General features: G+C 41.4%; 1 protein-coding gene across 8 annotated transcripts in view; it reads right to left on the minus strand.

The window, feature by feature from the left end:
* Window positions 1-18519, minus strand: part of LOC125631098 (KAT8 regulatory NSL complex subunit 1) — a 139930-nt gene that overhangs the window by 54599 nt on the left and 66812 nt on the right. For all 8 annotated transcript variants that reach the window (XM_048837288.2, XM_048837287.2, XM_075126092.1 and 5 more), the window contains 2 exons: window positions 16428-16634; window positions 2147-2274 (listed from right to left, as the gene is read on the minus strand). In XM_048837288.2, the coding sequence (XP_048693245.1) occupies window positions 2147-2274; window positions 16428-16634 (335 nt within the window). The remainder of the gene's footprint in view (window positions 1-2146; window positions 2275-16427; window positions 16635-18519) is intronic.

Consider the following 18519-nt stretch of genomic DNA (forward strand, 5'->3'; position numbering starts at 1 on the left):
TTCCACACCCCAAGGAAGTGCCCTAACCACAGAGCTAAAGGTTACACAAGGGGGATGAATGCACATACAGAGTTTTCTGAAGCTGACCAGAATGTAATGTTCCTTATGATCTGTATCAGACTTTTCCAATTTGCTGCCAAATTATCAAGATTTTTTTTACTCTAACCAAATTTTTTTTCTGATTTTTTTTTGGTTTGCTGGCTGAATTGAAAAATAAATTTATCCAGCTCTAAGGATCTGTACCTCTGATGCTTAATTCCAGCGCATATGAAATGCTAGTAATGCAAATTCTATAGAAACAAAGCTGAAACGGGACACTTGAAAAATGTATAAGGAAAAATAGCTTTTATATATCCACATACATACAATGTAAACATAGAAGAGATGGAAGGGGAAAAAAGAAAAGAGAAAAGAAAAGAAAAGGAGAAAATATGATCGGATATATCCAACCGCATCAGCAACACCTGCAAGCTTAAGGCACTTTTGAATAAAATTAGCAATCAACAGAATACTTCTATTTATTAAAACGAAGCATCAACGGAAAACTGGCAACCTGTTTTGTAAGCAGCTAAACCTGAAAATGGAATACATCCCACCTCACTCAGAGCAACAACTAAAATATAAATCCAAGAAATGTGCAATCCTCATAGTAACAGGCATTCAAACTTTCCCCAAATGAGGATTTAATTAGCAACCTGCCAGAAACTGAATGGTGTAGCTGATTAGCATAAAATGGTGCTAACTGCAACCCCAAAAGAGGTTACAGTAAGAACTATTTTTTATTTTAGCAGAGGCTACTTGAATCAAGGTGGAGCACTGCATGCTGACACAAATAGATTTCACAGGATGCAACTCCATAGTCAGGCAACCAGCAAAGGAAAAATATTAGTCTTTTACCATTTTGGGCTTCTTTATAAAGGATGAAAGGCCTGAAAAATGGTTCCGTTTATTTAAAAACAAAAACAAAAATTTTCGCATTAGAAATTCAGGTCTTGTCCATACTGGAAGACTACTGAACAGGTGTCAAACACATGGCCTACACCCCAGATCCAGCCCCTAAACCCTTTCCTATTACCCATAGCTGCCTGCCTGCTGTGATCAAAGTGGGCTGGCAGAGAGCTGGGGAGGTAGCTTGCACCTGATTGGGACCAGGCAGCTGAGACCTTCCTCTCTCCACCAGCATTTGGTCAGAGCACCTTACAGGCCATGCCAAAAGGAGTCTCCTTTCCCGTCTTCCCTACCCTGTCTCTGCCTCTGAACCCACAGGAGAAGACCCCTTCTCTCCCTCTGCTGCCTACCTGGCCTAGTCTTTGCCAGTCCCTCCACCCTGAGCCAAAGGGGACTTCTTTCCAGGCTTCCCGCTCTTTGCAGCTGCCACCACTGACTTGTCCCCACAGGATCAAATGAATGAAAGCATCTGCTTCTAAACTGCCCACTCTCCAGAGAACTGGAGGCGGAAAATAGGCACACTTGGACAGCGGAGAGAAGAGTCCTATAGGCTACTTAAGTTTTATTTTTTTAACTCCCATATCTAACAAGCACTTGTTTGGAAGAGTGTGTTAAACATTCAATACCCTTTCCCCACTACTTTAATTACAGTATGAGAGCTCTCAACAGCCTGAGGTCCAAGAGGTCATTCAGTATCACTAGGGAAGACATGATTGATTTCTGATATTTCAGCGGTTGAAATATAAGCAGAAAAAGTGTCTTTCATGCTCTCTTTATACATGATAAAAATGAGAAAAGGTCACAAATCCAATTTTAAGGTGGAAAAATAAACCTTTGTAGGTTACCTTTAAAGATTACATGCATTTGGATTTGTGGGCAACACTGGCCATTAAAAGAAGATAAAGCTATATGTAACACTTTGCAACAAATACTCTGCAAAATATGCAACATTAAATGCTATTTTTAGTTACAAAATGTAGATCGCAATATATAACCTAATATCTATCTTCAAAAATATTTCTCCCCCATCAGGCATGTGCATTTATTTTGCTTCCTTACATCATGAATTGTATTCAAAGAGAGACGGTTCACCTATGATCACATTCTCAGCCACTATCACAAATGTCTTAATTATAAAAATTACTCAGAATAATCCCAAATATGAGATTGGTCAACCTATAAGAAAAGAAAAACTAACCAGTTAATTTTTCCGTTGACTTGGCGGGATGATGTGCAGGCTTTTGGGGGTCCTGGAGACCCACTGATGGGGGTACAGGAGGGACTTTGACACATAGGGTTTCCTAAAGACTGCGTAAGACGAGAACTCTGCAAGAGAAAAATAAAATCTCAAACTCAGGATAGCTTGATGAAAGAATGAATTTTGAAGAGGGATGGGGAGAAAAAAAGTAATCAATCTAAGCAGCATTTTGCAATTAAAAATAATGCTGAACATAGTCAGGCAGTCCCAATGCAATCAATTATTTACAATTTCTTTCCATCCGCTTAGATTCAATGATCAAAGACAGATTCTTCAAATCACTCCACATCAGTGATTTTAAATTGCATTCTTAGATGTTACAAAAAGTTGTCAAATACAATTTCTAGTCCTCTGATCTATAAACTGGAGACCACTTTCATTGCCTGCCAGCTTCACTTGGAATACGAGCAGCTTTGGTGTAGCAAAAATTTTGTTTCATACAAACTGTTCCAAAACTTTAACCAAATGCTAGCATCAATCCAGGATATCTGGTAGTCTAGGGGTATATTATATACTTACTGGACATGATTCTGAAACACTGTAAAAGGACCTTGGACTCTGACAGTAAGCTTTCAGTCCCAAAGCTTGATGTGTGCATGCACCTACATTTTATGTGAATTTAGTGCTAGCGAAAAATAAGGTAGTCACTCACCTTGCACAGCAACTGTAGTTCTTCAAAATGTGTGTCCCTATGGATGCCCCACTTCAGGTGTGCATGTGCCTCTCTCCACTAGCACTGTCTGTTCGGCTTCTCTATCTGAATGTCCAACAAGAACAGTCCAAAGCAGGGGGGAAGAAGGGCAGGTCCACGCATAGAGGGAAACATCTCGAAAAACCACTGTTACTGCACAAGGTTTCTTCTTTGATTAGTGTCCCTATGGGTGCTCCATTTCAGGTGACAGCGGAGCTGTATCCTCACAGGGAGGAGGGAGCTTAGGAATCAAGTCCAAGACTAAAGACAGTACAGCAGATCCAAGAAGACAATACAGCAGATCCAAGTACTGCATCAGATCTGAGTGTGTGGAGCAAGCATAATGTTTAGAAAAGATATGCACTGAAGTCCATGTAGCAGCTCTGCATATCTCAGACACTGGTATGTTTTTGAGCAACACCGTGGAAGTTGCTTGTGATCTTGTATTATGAGCTATAATCCTTGGGGAAGCAAAGCACCAGCTGTATCATAACAAGCAGTAATACACCCAGAGATGCATCTCGAAGAGACTGTGGGCTCCTTTGATCTTTCTGCAGTGGAGACAGAACGTCTAGGTGATTTCTGAAATTACTTTGTCCTATTTAGATAAAAGTCCGTCATACATTTAATGTACGAAGGGAGGTCTACTGCTGAGATTTATGTGGTTTAGGAAATAATACTGGCAAATAAATAGACTGGTTAAGTTGGAAATCTGACAGAACATTAGGTAAGAACTTTGGGTGCAGTTATAGAAAAGACCTTGTCCTTGAAAAATATTGTAAATTGGGGGGAGAGGTGGTCCTGACATCAAGGCTCCAATTTCTCTAGCCCTGCAGGCTGACATGATAGCTACTAGAAAGGGTATCTTCATAGAAAAGTGAAGCAAGGAGCAGGTCATCATAGGTTCAAATGGAGACACAGGCACAAGGCAATGATCATGACACCAGTGGTTGAAACCTCTTCCATTTCTGGAGGTAAGTAATTGGAATTGACTTCTTTCTATTGTGTAGTTAGTATTACTTACTGTACTCCTGTCAAGCAGGTGAAGTCTAATCCTGTGAACCATCTAGGAGCTATGCTTGGAGAATGGATGACCCCCAGGTTGTGGTGAAGCACACAACCTGTATCCTGGGAGAGGAGATGAGGGAGGGTCAGAAGTTGGAGTGCCAGTTGGGGACACAAGTGAAGCAGGTAAGGTTACCAAGCTTACCTTGGCCAGGTCAGCATTATGAGGATAACCCTGGTCTTGTCCTGCCTTATCTTGTTCATCATACTTGAAATTGTTTGTGTTGGAGGGAATGCATAGAACAGACCCTTTCTCCAAGGAAGGAGAAAGGTGTCTCCCAAAGAAAGGTGACCAAGATCTCCTCTTGAGTAGGATAAAGGGCACTTTCTGTGCTGGATGTGGTGAACAGGTCCACTTGTGGAAGTCCCAACCTCTGGAATATCCCATGAAGGATCTGCGAGTTCAACTCCCATTCATAGTCCTGGGAGAAGCATCTGCTGAGCATAGTGGCTGTGACATACTGGCATCCAGGAAGGTAAACGGCCGAGATCTAAATCTGATGGGCTATACACCAGTTCCATAACTTTATAGCTTTTATGCACAGGGAAGGCGATCTTGCGCATCCCTGTTTGTTGATATAGAACATGCAAGCCACATTATCCATCATGATTCTGATTAATTTGCTCTTGATGAGGGGTAGGAACTGAAGACAGGCATTCCTGACTGCCCTCAGTTCCAACACATTGATATAGAGATTGGTTTTCTACAGCGACCATCTGCCCTGAGTTGTGAGTGTATTGAAGTATGCTCCCCACCCTAACAGTGATGCATTCATTGTTATAGTTATTGTTGGAGCTGGGAGGAGAAATGGACACCTGTGCAGACATTGCATTCATCTTTCCACCAATGCAGAGAGTTCTTCACCTGGAGAGAAACCGTAACCTGCTTGTTTGTCCAAGCTGCCTCTGGTTGAGGAACAGGCCCTCCTGAACCAGGCCTCAAAGCAATGGAGGCACTATCTTGCATGCCCCGTCACAAAGGTGCAAGCTGCCATATGACACAGGAGCTGCAAACAGTAGAAGGGAGTCAACTCGAATTACTTACCTTCAGAAATGGAAGAGGTTCCAAGAACATCACCACTTTGTGCCTGAAACTGCCCCATTGTCAGTCATCATAGATTATCTGCTGGACTTACAAAAATTGGATCAGTTATATCTATTAGGTTCACCTCGCCATGATATTAGCTTTTCATTCCCCACTAGAGGCGTTTTCTATTTTTGCATACCATATGTCCTCGATATTTATTACAGGTCTGGAGAATCTTTACCCCCTGGTTAAGCATCCTTCTCTGTCTTGGGATCTCAACGTGGTACTTAGATACCTGCTGGGACCTCTGTTTGAGCCTATGGTGACCTGCTCCTTGCTTCACTTATCAGGAACTCTTGAGACTTTACAAATTTGTTCAGTTGTCTTAGATTTACAATTGGTCTCCACCCTCCATCCTTCTTTAGCACGAGAAAATACTCTGAGTAAAACCCTTTCCCTCTCTGAGGGGATGGGACTGGTTCTACTGCTCCTAAATAAAAGAGGGAGTGTCCTTCTTGACTAAGTATAGCCTTGTGAGAGGGGTCCCTGAAGAGGGATGGGGAAGGTGGTGGCGAGGGACATGAAGAGGATGATGTAGGCCAATATTATAATCTCCATGACCCACTTGTCTGTTGAAATAGGTCACCAGGCCAGTTGGAAATGGGAAAGGTGGTCTCCAAAAATGAAGAAGTGGGCATAAGGTTACAGCTTGCAAACTACAGGCAAGGGAGGATTTGAGCCTTCAATCAACCCATCAAAATTGCCGTTTTAATGATGACTGGGTACTAGCTGAAGGATGGTGGGAAGCTCTTTTCCTCTGGAATCCCTTTTTCCCCCCCTCCTAGAAGATTCAGTGGTTCTGTGAAAACCAGAGAACTGAGCCAGGTGTAATCTCTGGACAGTCTAAGACTTGCTAAATCTCCTCTTGTTTGTAGGAGTGTATATACCCAGACACCTCAATGTGGCCCTGGAATCCTTCAGCATGTGCAAGAACTTGTCCATAGTTCCTGAGAAGAGCATCTGACCATCAAACTGGAGGTCCTCAACCTGAATCTCCCTTGGGAATCCCAAAAACTGCAGCCGTGACACCCTTTGCATGACAATTGCCCCGGAGATGAATCTAGCAGCAGCATCTGCAGCATCTAGGGATGCTTGGACAGAGGTTTTGGCTAATAACGGACCCTCCTAAATGATGGCCTGCATGTGTTCCCTATGCTCCTTGGGAAGATGTTCAATAAAGGATTTGAACTTGTTGCAATTTGTGTAGTCATACTTGGCCATGATTGCCTGACAGTCGGTGATCCAAAATTGGAGGGTTGCAGATGAATAGCCCTTCCATCCAAAAAGGTCTAACCTTTTCATAAGGAGCAGGCAAAGAGTAATACTATCTACCCCACATGTTTACAGCATCTACCATCAGAGAATTTGGTGAGGGGTGGGAAAACAAAAATTCTGAGTCCCTGGGAGGAGGGGCTACATAATATTTCTTATTTGCCCATTTACCAGTTGGTGGTATGGTGGCGGAAGTTTGCCACACAGTCTTTGCTGGATCCAGAAGTGCTTCATTAATGGGTAGCACAAACTGAGTGGGTGTCACTGACTGCAAAATGTCCAGGAGTTTGTGATGTGAGTCTTTAACCGTCTCAAGAGGTATCTAGGGAGTGCCCACCACCCTCTTCACAAGGTCCTGGAATTGACAAAAATTGCTGGTCTTCAATGGTGGTGGAGGAATGACTGCCTTGTCTGCAGATGAAGACAAAATAGGAGTTTAAGGGGTAGCCTCTTTGTCCACCCTAGCCTTCTACTTCCTCAAAGGTCTCCTCATGTGGGAGGTTTGGTGGAGGCGACAGCGACCCTAGTTTCCTGGTGCAGTGGAATCAGTGGTCTGAAAAACTGCTGCCAATATGCCACCCGAGGATCCCAGTATGGCCACTGGAGAAGCCCATACAGGAGAGGAGGTGGTACCTAGGACAGATCCCTCCATCTGTGACGTGGGCAGGGATCTTCATCAAAGTATGGATTCCTATAATGGTAAGAAGGAGACTGATTAAGGGTGTAGACTCCTGCAGTACTGGGAAGCACTGGTAATCTGGAGACTGGGGTCTAAGTACCAAGAGTCATCTGGTACCCACAAACAGGGAGCACTCCAGCTTGTCTATCACTGACAAGTCCCTGGTGTAACGGAATTCCTGTGGTACCAAGTGGATTGGTACCAACTCAGCAGTTGACTTGGGTGGTACCAACGGTTTGGAGCTTGAAGGCACTGCGGATGAAGGTGTGTGCTTCAAATCTGTCCGTACTGATGGAGCCAAGTGGGAAGGTGGCATTGGTAAGTCTGAAGTAAACTGTGCTGATCTGGAGGCAGATGGTACCAGGGCCCTGCTGATACCACATATCTCTGAAGTGCTCCAGGATATCCCTGCTCTGCCGATACCAGAGAAAGTTTCTTTCCCCTCCATGGTACCGAGTCCAGACATCAAGGTCTCAGAAATCGCAGACCTTGCAGCAGACTGGACTTCTTGGGAGTTCGCTCCTTGTGGTGGGATACTGTAGCTCCACTTTTTTGGAGCTTTCCCTGAGTCCTCAGAGATCTTTAACTTCTTAAGTGAGACCTTAGCCAAAGGGGCACTGAATCTATGTGGAGATCGATGTATGGGGAGGGGGTGAGTGTCTGTCTTCTGAGCTGAATCAGAAGTTGGTCGAAGGAAGTGCTCTATGAGTAGCAGCTTCAGTTTTGTCTTCCAGTTCTTCCAAGCTCTAGATTTTAGGTCCCGGCAAAAGTTACACTTTTGGGAGATATGGAACTCTCCCAAGCAATGGATACACTTAGAATGGCCATCGCTTATTGGGACAGCCTCCTGACAAGAGAGTCAGGATTTGAAACCTGGCAAGCCAGGAATGCCTTTCCACGTCAAATAAGCTCCCCAGAAAAAATGGGTGAGAAAGGGGGAGAGAGGAGGTTAGGAAAAACGGAAACCTCTCACAACTATATACCAACTAACTAACTAAACAACAACTACAAAACATGCTGACGCATGCACAAGGCAAACACGCTAGAGCTCCACCTCAGGTCGAGGTGACAGAAAAGGAACTGACGGGTTCGCCTGAGCAACCCTATATGCCCTTGGAGCACAGCATGAGGTTGCACAGAGCACACGTGGGCCAGACAGACACTTAACAGAAAATCTCTAATCAAGGGCTCGAGATGCACAGGCACACCTGAAGTAGAGCATCTATAGGGGCCCCTCTTGAAGAAGAAGCAGTAGTACACTGCAAGCAGCAGCCGCGCAAACTTCCCCTTACTACTCTGCCACCCGTGACTTGAAGGGAGCGCCTTTAAAGGCAAAAGGGAAATTCATCCTCCACAGCCCTCTGGCCTCTCTTTGGAGACTGCCGAAGAAGGGACTCAGTAGTATCAAGTGGGGTGGGTGTTTTGGCCCAAGACCACAAACTCATTTTACAAAGGCCATTGAACAGTCATCTGATGGAACTCTCTCTTGATTTGAAAGATGTTTTCATACTGGCTATGAAACAATCTGGTGGGGAGTTTTCTAGACTTTTTTTTAAATTTACATTCACTCAATTGCCAAGAAATATACAATACAAATATTGTGGTCAGATATTACAATGAGATGGCTGCACTTTAGTATGCAATTAATCTACATAGTTTTTGAGGAACTATAACAATTCCTATCAGTGCTGCTGATAAAGAGAGACTTAAAACAAAAAAAGGTGATGGGTTTTGATCTTTTTCAAAGCAGAGAAACCAATATTAAAGACATTCTCTATTAAAATCAACCATTGTCCTGAACAAACACTCATTAAGTGAGTTGTTGGCAGTAGTGGTGTGGTCATATGCGGTGAAGGATAGGTAGAGCTGTGTCTCCCTCACTGTTAGCACTTGAGTCCATGCTTTCTGACCAGTTCACCTAATGGCTCTATGTATATGTTGAAAAGGACTGGCACGTGAATGTGCGGAGCAAAGCACAATTCAATTCCCACTACATTTCTGAGACAGGCAAGTACAACTATTCCCATTTTACAGATGGGAAAATGGAGAAAGAGGTTTAGTAATTTTTTCCACTGCTACAACGCTGGGGTTAAAGTGCAGCAGTTCCTGACTACCAGTCCGGTGATAAATCCATAATACACTTTGTTCCACTGGATAAACCCAGAGATTAAAAACAGGCTATCAGTATACCAGAGAAAACTGTAACAATGTAAAACTACAACTGAAGACAGATCCATTGACATTGTGTTTTACTCTCCAGTCAGTTAAGTGAAAAATCAAATTTATTTGCAAATTAGCAGATTTGCTGGCTCAATTACTATCAACTTCTCATGGCAGAAAAATCAAATGTGAATAAAAATATCAAAGAAGTTTATTATGAGAGTATGCAGAGATATAAGATGGCATGTCTGTCTCTCTCTCTCACACACACACACAAAGTTGTTTTCAGATAATTGGCTCCCTGGTCAAGATGTTCCCTGAAAAAAACAATGAGGAGTCCGGTGGCATCTTAAAGACTAACAGAATGTAATCTGTTAGTCTTTAATGTGCCACCGGACTCCTCGTTTTTGTGGATACAGACTAACATGGCTACCCCCTGATACTTGATGTTCCCTGATTATCCATGAGGGAGAAAGGATGGTTTTGTGACTAAGACAAAATATTTGTTCTATTCCTTAATCTACCAGAGATTTGCTGTTTGACATTAGGTAGGCTGCTTCACTTCTCTGCCTCATTTATCTATCTGTAAAATGAGAATAACACTATTTCACAGATTAAAGACACAAGGGACCATTATAATAGTTTAATCTGGCCTTCTGAATTACACACCCTATAGAATTTCACCCAGCGAGTCCTTGTGGTTCAACTTAAAAATGCTGCTCTTGGAAACAGCAGCCAGAGCCTGCATTCAGACAGCCTCTGTTGACCCCATCCTTGCCAGTTATATTCAGGAGGAAACTCCTTTCTATGAATGATTTTGAATTCTTATGAACTGATGTTCTAACAGATAAAGAACAAGATGGGGTATTAGCTGGTGTCTGCTACAGACCACCAAATCACACTAAGGAAGAGGGTGACTGGCTCCTTACGCACCTCTTTAATATGTATGAAAAACAGCTGTGCAATCACTGGAGACTTCACATCGAGCGACATATGCTGGAGGTCTCACGCTGCCAGTATTAAAACAACCTTGGTATTTCTAATTACAGATGACAATTTCTTAACTCAAAAAGTAGGAGAATTCTATTGGAGATTTTATCTTGACAGATAAAGAGAAACTGATCACAAAACTAAAATTAATGGTACCTTTGATACAAGTGATCATGACTTGATATTTATAATGTGAAAACAGAATAAAGATCAGACCAGTGACATATATACCTGGTGCTTTAAAACAGCCAATTTCATAAACAAGTATGAGCCAAGTCTGCTTGCAGGAAGAATTTAATCAGAAAAACACTTCACTAGTTGCTCAAAAAGCCACAATCCCACAACTGAGCAAGCAGGCCATACTGGTTAAAAAACTGACCTGGTTTAGAGGGGAAGTGAAGGTAGGTATAAATTAAAAAAAATAAATAAATAAACTGAAGAAAGAGGAAGCTGAATGTAATAAATACAAATGAGAAGCTAGGAATTGTAGAAAATGGGTAAGGGAAGCAAAGGGGTCAAGGAGAAATCTATGACCAGGAGACTTAAGTACAATAAGGTGTTTAAATATACTAGGAACACATTACTAGACAGGAATGGTATTAGTCCACTGCTAAGTGGAAATGACAGAATTATCGATAATGCAGAAAAGGCGGAAATTTTCAGTAAATTTCTGTTCTGTATTTGGGGGAAAACCAGATGATATAGTCATATAATATGATAACACTCTCTCCATTCCATTAAATATTTCAGGAGGATGTTAAATAGTAGCTACTAAATTTAGACATTTTTAATCTACAGGTCCAGTAAATTTACATCCAAGAGTTCTAAAATAGCTGGCTGTGGAGTCGCTGGACCATTAATGTTGATTTTCAATAAGTCTTGGAATACAGGGGAAGTTCTGGAAGATAGGAAGAAGTCAGTGTTGTGCCAATATTTAAGAAATCAATGGATTTATGAAAAACAGATCCTGTCAAACTAACCTCATTTTTTTTAAAAAAAAAAATAAGATTACAAGTTTGGTTGATTAAAGGTAAATTTTGATGCAACAGACTTAACTTCTGTAATGCATTTGACTAGGCACCGCGGTGGATAAAAATCAATGATTTAAAAAAAAATTTTTTTTTTTAAATCTGCTTTTTTTATTTAAATCAGTTTTTTGATAAAACACTTTGAGGAAAAAACCTATTTAAAGATAGTTTTAATTAAGATACATTATAGCTCAAAGATATCTCATCATGGAATAAGGATTATAAATTCTAATTCTATAGTATGAGACAATATATTCATGTAATGTTTAAGAAAAGTTTTGTAAATGAGTTCCAATAGTTCATGGATTAGGGACCCAATCTTATGGAGTTCCAGGGGCTTCTGTATAGATTATTTACGTTAATCTTTCTATCTACCCAATGGGACTCAGTGCTCAGTCTAGAACAGGGATCTCAAACACACGGCCCATAGGGTTCTTTCATGCGGCCCACCAAGCTCCCCGTGCCCCCCCCCCCCGTGTGCCCCTCTGCCTACCCCATGGCGCTGCGAGCCCCGTGCTGCTCCCTGAAGCGGCAGGAACCATGCCCCAGCGTCCCCGGGAGTGGGGGGATGGGGGCCGAGGGCTCCGTGCGTTAGTCTCGCTTCCAGGCACCACCCCCCGCAGCTCCCATTGACTGGGAAAGGGGAACCACAGCCAATGGGAGCTTCGGGGGAGGTACCTGGAGGGAGCCGTGTGCCCCCTGCAGAGACGCGGTTCTGGCTGCTTCCTGGAGCGGAGCAGCCTGGCGCAGCACCAGGGCAGGCAGGCAGCAAGCCTGCCCTGGCCCCTGTGCGCACCGCTGCCACCCCGGAGCCACTCTAGGTAAGTGGCGCCGGGTTGGAGCCTGGACCGCGAGCCCCTCCTGCACCCCAACCCCTGCCCGGACTCCCTGCCCTGAGCTCCCTGCGCCCCTCCTGCACCCCACACCTAACTCCCTGCCCTGAGCCCCCGCCACACCCCTCCCCCTGGAGGCACGGTTGGGGTGGGGACTTCGGGGAAGGGGTTGGAATGGGGGCAAGGAAGAGGTGGGGCCTCATGGAAGGGATGGAGTGGAGGCGGGGCCGGGGGCAGCAAGTGGGGGCAGGAGGGTGTCAGTGATGCAGCCCTTGGGCCAATGCACTAGTCCTCATGTGGCCCTCGTGGTCATTTGAGTTTGAGACCTCTGGTCTAGAAGATACCATCAGAGATGCTTTAGTTCTCAAACTGCGGATTTGTCTCTCTAGAGATAACATGCTTGTTAACAGCAAAAATGTTTTAAAATAAATAAACAGATAGATAAATAAATAAATAAAGGTGAGAAATAACAGACCTCAACCCTATTGTCCCTCTGCAAATTTGTGTACACAGAGTCAGTCCCTTACCTCTCTCTAAATGTGCACAGTTTCAAAACATTCAATGAATAGAAGATTGCTGGGGGCGGAATAGATCTGGACAAGGAGAAGTCTGGAGATAAATGTGAGAAGGGAGGGACAGGCAGTAGAAACAAAAGTGAAACTGTTTGAGCAGCATATTCCAGAAGTCTTGAGGTCTTTCTGAGTTTAGACTTCATTGATTTGAGATCTACCATACCATTCTCTCACTAAAAGGGAAAACCTTTTAGCAGCAGGCAGCAGGCCGTAAAAGAGACCTAGTTTGGGAATATTTTAATGAAGTTCCTCTACCTGCGGGTAAGTCAGGCATGCATGCAAAACGCAAACAGTGCAGCAAAGAAATGCAAGGCCTGGTTGCCTGAATGAAACATCATCATGAGAAGTGTTCCTTCTCAGGAGGAAACTGCATTAAAAATGATGAAAGGAACATATCTGAACATGCACATCCATATCTTCAGGTTGGTAAACTTTTTTATTTCATACTTCCTTCTTAAGGACTGCCTGTCTTCCTTCAGGACTATTCTTGAATTCTCATGTTTGAGGAAAAAATATGGTTGTTAGTTACTCTATAGTACTATCATTATAGATGTGGTTGTGATAAAAAATAAATAGCCGAAATAAGCAATTTTACAATTTCACCTTTAAAGTAGTACTGAGCGTCAGCGAATGCAATGAGTAATACTAAATGAGCAGTATGGTAATAATAATTAAATCACGGCACTGACTTATTTTGTTTAGAAGAATCCATCCTCAACATACAGGATTCTGAAGACTATCCACATTCAAGATCACCATCATTTTCTATAGTTTCAGAGTTATCTGCCAATGATAGTGTTTCAGTCACATCATGTATGTCACATAGCCACAGTATACCACCTGTAGCAAAAAAATAAAAATAAATCTCCATCATCCAGAAACAACCATAGGTAAGTTTGTGATAAGAACCAGCCGATTTCAAAAAGAGGTAATTGATGAAAAAAATTGCCCTGTTTGTTTATGCAACAAACTCTCCTTTCTGTATGATTGAGAACTCACACTTTATTAACATGGTTCAGTCATTAAGACCAGGATACAGTCCACCCAACAGAGCAGATGTCGCAGGCGAATTGCTGGATAAAGTGTATGAAAGAGAAAGAGAGCAGTGTGCAAAAGGTGTAGAGGGTAAAATTGTTAACCTGAGTCTTGATGTGTGGAGCAGTGTCCACAATATTCCTGTTGTATGTGCTTGTGTGACAAGAGAAGAAGGGAATGTCTTCCTTACAGAAACAATTGATACGTCAGGAAATGCACACACACTGCAGAATACTTATAAGTAGCAGCAGTAAAAGCTATAACTGTGAAAAAAATTCAAATGTCTATTATGCAGCCTGGTCACAGAGAATGCTGCAAATGTATCCAAGATGAGAAGAAATTTAGGAGAGAATGAAGAGCGTCCCAAGCTAATAACATGCAGGTGCAGTGCTCATTTGATGCACCTCCTAGCCAAAGATTTCAGTATTCCAGAAATAAAGGCTAATAATGTTGAAATTGCAAAATACTTCTGTAACAACCACTTTGCAGCAGCAGCTCTGAAGAAGTGGGAGGAACCAAGCTAACTCTCCCACAAGAAGTGCGATGGAACTCTGTAGTGGACTGTTTTGAGCACTGTATCAAGAACTGGCCTAATCGGATGACAGTTTCTGAACAAAATTTTTTTGCTTTTTTAAATATTTCATTTAACTATTTTAGTTAACAATTTTAACAAAAACAAACCTGATTTTAAAAAATGTGAATCTTTAAATTAAAAAATTCATATGCTTGTTTTGTTAAAATATTGTATGTTTGCTGTTGAAAAAAAAATCCAGAATACATAACGTTGTTGTTTTAGTTAAATAAAACCATTTAAATATCTGTCTGATGATGCTCTCCTAATACAGCATGGCAGGAAAATCCTCCAAATATTAATGATTAACCTGTTGAATTCGAGATATTTATGAAGTCATTGGGAGCTAAACTATCTGTTTCAATTACCTTTGGTAAATGAAATAACTAAACAATCATTCATTTTCTGATATAGCTGTAAAACTAATCTGAAAAATTTTCAAAATAAATCACTTTAAAAATGTATAGTGTACACCTTCTAAAACTGAAACCTACGTATATCTGAGTTGTGAAGAATATGTATTAAGGTTATAACAACCAACAAGAACGCACTTTTATGTAGAAATCCATGATTAAACCAAGTCTTCCTGACTAGTGATTTAAATCATGACTTAATTTCAATTTGATTTAAATCAAATCTCCCCTGCCAAGCACTCAACTGTGAGTGTGTCAGTGGAGCACTTGGGAGCAATAAGCACTCATAACCCATTCTTTCTGGAGCATTGCATGTCAAGCTTTATTGCTTCTGGCCTCTAACTTTGTCTAGACTAGGAATTAAGAGGTGCTTCAGAAAAAGAGTTGGCTAACACGTCAACAGTCCAATTTACACAAGGCAGTGTACATTTTAATACATACTAACCTGGTCAAGATGAAGCATACCTTCAATTTGACCAGCCTGGCATATATTAAAATGTAAACTGCCTTGTCTACACTGCCATTTTAGAACATGTCAGCCAACATCTAACACAACATACTTTTGAATCCTAATCTAGAAAAAGCCTGTGCAACAAGTCAATATGTAATCTTGTAATACACCCATATAAATATAATATAATTTATAATAATATAAATGTAATATAAAGTTGCTTTAGCTACCTTTTTTACTTGTAAATCTCAGTTAAAAACAATTTGATTCCACTCAAACTAACCAAGCTGCTTTTGAGCTACTCTAGGACTATGAGCTCAAGTTTCTTACACAGGTTATTTTCCTGATGGCAATAACAAGCAACAAGGCAAGTTTCAGGTCATAGTGACTGATTCATTTATCATTAGTTTCTTTAAAGATCAAGTGGTGCTGGACATCCATCTCAAATCAGACTAAGGCCTTTAGAAAGTCCATCCAGCTTTTTAATTTTATTTGACACCGAGTAGGTTCTATAGTCTCCAAGAGCAAGACATCTAACTGGCTGGCTGAATACAGCTTTCATTGATACAGCTTGGCAAGCCTAGGTATGGAGGATCATGTTAAGGGCCATTCTCTGAGAGGCAAGTATGCTGCCTCCTATGTATTTATCTATACAGAAGATTCACAAAGTAACCAAAACTATCAAATGCAGATTTAAGGGTTTTCTAACTGCATATTTTTTCATCTTGCCTCAGCTGGCTATTATAGGAGTATTTTCATGTTTCAAAGAAAGTCCCCATGTGAGCAATGGAACAACCCTTGGAAACCTCCAAAGGCTGAGGTGAGATGCCTGCTAGATCCAATGGCTTAGAACTGTAAACCCAGGAGCAGGAACTGATTGAGATAGATATCTTCAGAACAACTATAATTATGAGATTCTAATTACCTCTCTGTTAGCTACCAACCGCGAAATAGGAAGGCTTCAAAATTCCATACAGTTTAGAAATGGTCATCCAACCTCTTTAGCAATGGTAATGACTTGTACAGAGTATGAAAGAAACATAACAGGTCTTTAGGAGAGCCAAAGAAAAAAAGCAAAACAAGTTATTCACAAGTTAAAAACAAAAAACAAAAAACTGATGACTACCTACACCACAGGACGTATCATTATTTAAGATCAGGAAAATGAAAGCTGAAATGAATTATAAAGAAAAGTTAAACCATTAATGAACAGAGAGTATGATAAGACTAAGTTATTCACTATCTTATGTGATTTGTGAACTTATTTCAGTAAGTCTTATTATTGATATAAGATGTGCTAAAAAGACAGTCTCCTTCTGCATTACTCTGTATTGCTGCATAAACACTGCATTCATGTTTTTCCTAAAGTCTAACCTGTTTCTCCACAATGTTCATGAAGTAGGAAGGGGTGCAGGAGGACAAATCACACGGTCTCTCTCCAGAAGGGACCTTCTGGATGGAAGAGGAGGAATGTGGTAGTCCCTTATTCCTTCTGGAATTCACCACTGATGTGGAACTTAATCGGCCCTGCTGTTTCATCAAATCTTCAGGCTTCTGATCACCACCAAGGACAACTGGACCCTAGGGAGAGAAAATGACACTGGATTCATCATCTGCACAGAGTTTTGGAAACTGCAGTATAAAGAATTAAAGCATCCTCAAGAAATAACCACCAGGGGAGTGAGTAAGTAAAATAAATAAAAACAGATAATTACGTTTTCATAAAAAACCCTGATCAGTATGAGTCATTGTTTACTTCTGAACTAGAAGCAGCTTAACTCCTGTAGGAAACAGAAATGTTTCTAGTCCCATTCTAATGCTACTGTGCTTTGCCTTTTTCTAGAACACTAAAGAAGCAGTGAGAAAACTAACTATAGAATGTAAATAATACGCAAACTCTGAAGCAGTTACGATTGTCTCTCCTTCAACAAACCCACAAAAACAAGGAAATGAAAAGTAAGCCACTCAACAGTACAAAGCCTCTACACCTCCACCCACAAGCAAACATCTTACCATTACCAGAACATACATCAAAAACTGCAGGCCCCAGTCTTTACTCTGCCTTCCACTTCCACTATTCTGACACACCCTTTACTCCTGGGGAAACTGTGCACCAAAATATTAAAAATTCTGTGCACAATATTTTAAAATTATGCATATTTTATTTGTAAAAACAACTATATAATTACACCAGTTTCAATTATTTTGGTAATTTATTTCAAAATACCAGTCAGCAAGTATGTCTAACAATACAGACACCAAAAAAGATTCAGGAAATGTTTTTTGTCAAACAGATTCCTTATTAGACATATTAATACTGAGTAATAATTAATTTAAAACAACAATACCAAAATGTATTTCCCACACCCCTCAGAAGCAGTGCAAAGGCTTGGGGGAGTTTTCAAAATCCCTCTTGCAAACTTCCTTGAACCTTAGCCCAGGTTGGCTCAGTGGCCTTGGAGCATCCTCAGGCTCTCCATACAGGAGAACATAAGAACGGCCATACTGGGTCAGACCAAAGGTCCATCTAGCCCAGTATCTTGTCTTCCGACAGTGGCCAATGACAGGTGCTTCAGAGAGAATAAACAGAGCAGGTAATCATCAACTGATACATCCCCTGTCACCCATTCCCAGCTTCTGGCAAACAGAGGCTATGGACACTATCCCTGCCCATCCTGGCTAATAGCCATAGATGGACCTATCTTCCATTAATTTATCTAGCTCTTTTTTGAACCCTATTATAGTCTTGGCCTTCACAACATCCTCTGGCAAAGAGTTCCATAGGTTGACTGTGCGTTGTGTGAAGAAATACTTCCTTTTGTTTGTTTTAAACCAGCTGCCTACTAATTTCATTTGATGACCCCTAATTCTTGTATAATGAGGAGTAAATAATACTACTTTATTTCGTTTCTCCACACCTATCATGATTTTATAGACCTCTAACATATCCCCACTTAGTTGTCTCTTTTCCAAGCTGAAAAGTCCCAGACTTATTAATCTTTCTTCACATGGAAGCTGTTCCATACCCCTAATCATTTTTGTTGCCGTTTTCTGTACCTTTTCCAATTCCAATATATCTCCTTTTGAGATGGGGTGACTACATCTACACGCAATATTCAAGATGTGGGTGGTACCAAAGATTTATATAGAGGCAATATGATAGGTCCTTTGGAATGCACCTGGTACAGATGACCAAGGCAATGAAGATGCCTGTGGAGCAGTCTTCCTGGCTTAAGGACCTATTGCTTTCTTGATGCCATCATACGTATCTCTTAGACCTCCATTCTCAAGGACATTTCACAGAATCATAGAAGATTAGGGTTGGAAGAAATTTCAGGAGGTCATATAGTCCACCCTCCTGCGCAAAGCAGATTTGTATCTTCTTGCACAAATAGGGCCATGTGTGATTAAGCACATTGCTTTGTACTGGTTGCAATGTGCCCTTGGCCAATCTGAGGTTAATACA

This window comes from Caretta caretta, chromosome 2, assembly GCF_965140235.1.
Source record: "Caretta caretta isolate rCarCar2 chromosome 2, rCarCar1.hap1, whole genome shotgun sequence".
Classification (NCBI taxonomy): Eukaryota; Metazoa; Chordata; order Testudines; family Cheloniidae; genus Caretta; species Caretta caretta.